The 2,988-nt window shown below is 42.7% G+C and overlaps 1 protein-coding gene across 1 annotated transcript; it reads left to right on the top strand.

Moving 5' to 3' along the window:
• On the top strand, positions 1 to 2,584 carry cldn5a (claudin 5a). Its single transcript, XM_015047864.1, has one exon. The coding sequence runs from the start codon at positions 349 to 351 to the stop codon at positions 994 to 996; it is 648 nt and encodes a 215-aa protein (XP_014903350.1). The 5' UTR covers positions 1 to 348; the 3' UTR covers positions 997 to 2,584.
• The last annotated feature ends 404 nt before the right edge of the window (positions 2,585 to 2,988 follow it).

The following is a 2,988-nucleotide window of genomic DNA, read 5'->3' as shown; positions in this document are numbered from 1 at the left end:
CACAATGCGCTCTGGACCGGTCTATTCAGTCGCTCAACTTCCCCACATTTTCATTGGTCCCCAGAGGATGCGGCCGCAGCGGATTGGAGGAAAGTTTCTGCTTGGGTTTTCACACCCCCACCTTGCAGATATCCGTGGTCCGGTGCTTCTGTGTTTCCAGTTGTTTTCACATCCACTCACTAACAAAGAGACTCGGCGCAGCTGCTGTATATTTCTATGTGAATGTAGAGACTTGCAGAGAAAACAAGCGTAAAGCTACTCAGGAGTGGAATCGTTCACAGCTTGCTGGAGAAATACGGAGAATTTGATCAACTTTATAAAGGACAGACAGAAGAAAGAAGAGTGAAAATGGTGTCGGCCGGACTGGAGATCTTGGGTCTTTCTTTGTGCGTAATTGGCTCACTCCTGGTCATGGTTGCGTGCGGGATTCCCATGTGGAAGGTGACGGCGTTCATCGAGGCCAACATCGTGGTGGCGCAGACGATGTGGGACGGCCTGTGGATGTCCTGCGTGGTGCAGAGCACCGGCCAGATGCAGTGCAAGGTGCACGACTCCGTCCTCGCTCTGAGCCACGACCTGCAGGCGGCCAGAGCGCTCACCATCATCTCCTCCATGATGGGAGTGCTGGGTCTCATGGTGGTGATCGCGGGGGCGCAGTGCACCAACTGCATCCGCACAGAGTATGTGAAAGCCCGTGTGGTGAACGCCGGTGGGATCATCTACATCATCAGCGGCCTGTGTGTGCTGGTTCCTCTTTGCTGGATGGCCAACAACATCATATCGGACTTCTACAATCCGCAGGTGCCTTCATCCAAGAAGAGGGAAATCGGCGCTGCGCTCTACATCGGCTGGGCGGCCACGGCGCTGCTGCTGATCGGGGGAACGCTTCTTTGCTGCTCCTGTCCCTCCAGTGGAAACTCGGGATACTCTGTAAAATATGCCCCGACCAAGAGAGCCTCGCAGAACGGGGACTATGACAAGAGGAATTATGTGTAGCTGCCTGCATGGCGCGGAGCAGACGGTGCGTAAAAGTGACTTGCAGCTTTGAAAAAACTGTTTTTTACGGACCTTGTTTTTGCACCTCCAACTTTTTTTATGTATAAATTTGAACTTTGAAATCAGCGGAAGCCTCTCTGGTCCTTCAATATTCTCGGGCCATATTTTTACACGCTTTTGTGTCTACTGGAGATTTTTTTATTTTTTATTTTTTAAGACTATCGACAATATACGGAGCCCCTACAGGGACATTGATGGAAAAAAATAAAAAATAAACGTTTGTTTTACTTTTTTATTTTTCTTCCATGTCCCTGCATTGGCTCCATAACTGTTAAGAGGTAGCACACGACAAAAAAGGAGTATCTTTCTAAGGTACCTGCTTTTGTAAATGGTCAAAATCATTAGATTTGGATTTATTTGCTATTTTTTCTTGTTTGATTAAGTCTCTGCACCGAAAATGTAACGTGTTCTTTGTCCTCAATGTGCATTGTCAGCACAAAGTTGTACAGTAGAATGGCTGCACACCCTCACAGTGAAAAACTGTTTTCTTTGGCGGCAGTAGCATTTTGTCACCAGAAACCAGCAATAAGAACAAAAATAAACCGGTCATTTGACTTTAGTTTTAAAATACAAGATATAAAATTGCAATACAGGCTTTTTTTTTTTTTCTTTTTTTTTTTCCTTTTTATGGTTCAGAAATTACAAGTGATTTATATTTGGTTTGAATTTCTTAGCAGATGTTAAATGTTAAAAACCACAGGTAAAAAGAAAACTGAGCCCTTTTATCTCATTTCTACACTGGCTAAAGACGATCCTTCACCCCGTGACGTCACTTTGTATGGAGTACCGGAAGGGCGATTGTTTTCAACAGATTCTAAGGTAATAAAAAAATGCCAACTATTTACTTCAACTTCATACCCTCCTACAAATTCAGCCAAATGTTTATTAAATATGTTTTGTGATGAAAAAACAAACAACTCAGTGTCCAGCAGAAGAAACAGCGCCCCCTACAGTCACAGTATACAGTAATCGCAGAATTTATCTGAAACATCAATGTAACTTTTCCATTATTTTCCTTGGAAAGGATTTTGTTTTTAACATTTTAAACATGAAAAGAGAATCAAACCATCTATTTTTGATCACAAGAACAATTCAATAAAATTTTTAAAAGCTTTACCGTAACATTAAAATCAAATAACCACTTGCTGTTTTGTTTTTGGTTAATTTTTCATCACTATTTTCTAATTAGACCACCAATGAGCAAAATATGAATGCACCATGATCCAAGATTGACCACTTGGAAACAACGTCCAATAAGGAAAAAGACTTAAGAAGAAAATCTCACATGTTAAAGTCCTTTTGAATCGTAGAATGTTATTTTTGTGTCGGGGAATCATGTGGGAGTTCATTCTTTGTCTTGTCTGAGCACCTGCTAAGTTTTTCGCACTATGAAAGCATCTTTTCCTTACATAACTTCCAGGTTTTTGTTGCTATTTTTGACATCTGATGTTATGTTTCGTTTTCCATGTGTATGAAGATGCAATACTGTTTCATTTTATTATGATTAAACAGAATATATTGTCTGAAATCTTTAGTTTTAGAGTGTGTTATTAAAAGCAAGCCACAGCAGAGACGTGGTGAAGGGGGGGAAACCTCCTCGGCTTGGTCATGCTGTTCCCACCGCCGGTCCATAAAACAACCCCCACGACGGGAGAAAGTATTTTGGTTATCCAAAGAAATCCAGATGACAATGCCCATTCAGCCAGAGTGGGGCTCTGCTGCTCAGCTCACAATGCCCCCCCGCCTCCCAACGACCCCCAGTTTGAGACCACCGCCGCCTCTCCTCAGGCCAGTCAGTGAAAGGCTTCAGCACGACTCATTCAGTCTAATCTCAATCCCACAGAATAAGACACAGTCTCCAAGGCTGGATTTACAAGTCCAACTCACTGCAGAAAAATCACTTTATTAATACAAATTACAGTACGTAAATAT

The sequence above is a fragment of the Poecilia latipinna genome, unplaced genomic scaffold (genome assembly GCF_001443285.1).
Source record: "Poecilia latipinna isolate Pla-1442-1.1 unplaced genomic scaffold, P_latipinna-1.0 Scaffold845, whole genome shotgun sequence".
Classification (NCBI taxonomy): domain Eukaryota; kingdom Metazoa; phylum Chordata; class Actinopteri; order Cyprinodontiformes; family Poeciliidae; genus Poecilia; species Poecilia latipinna.
Note: the sequence above shows the minus strand (reverse complement) of the source record. Positions and strands in the feature narration are given on the sequence as shown.

What these genes read in the sequence shown, in the direction of transcription:
- cldn5a (XM_015047864.1), top strand. Translation starts at nt 349, where the DNA reads ATGGTGTCGGCCGGACTGGAGATCTTGGGTCTTTCTTTGTGCGTAATT.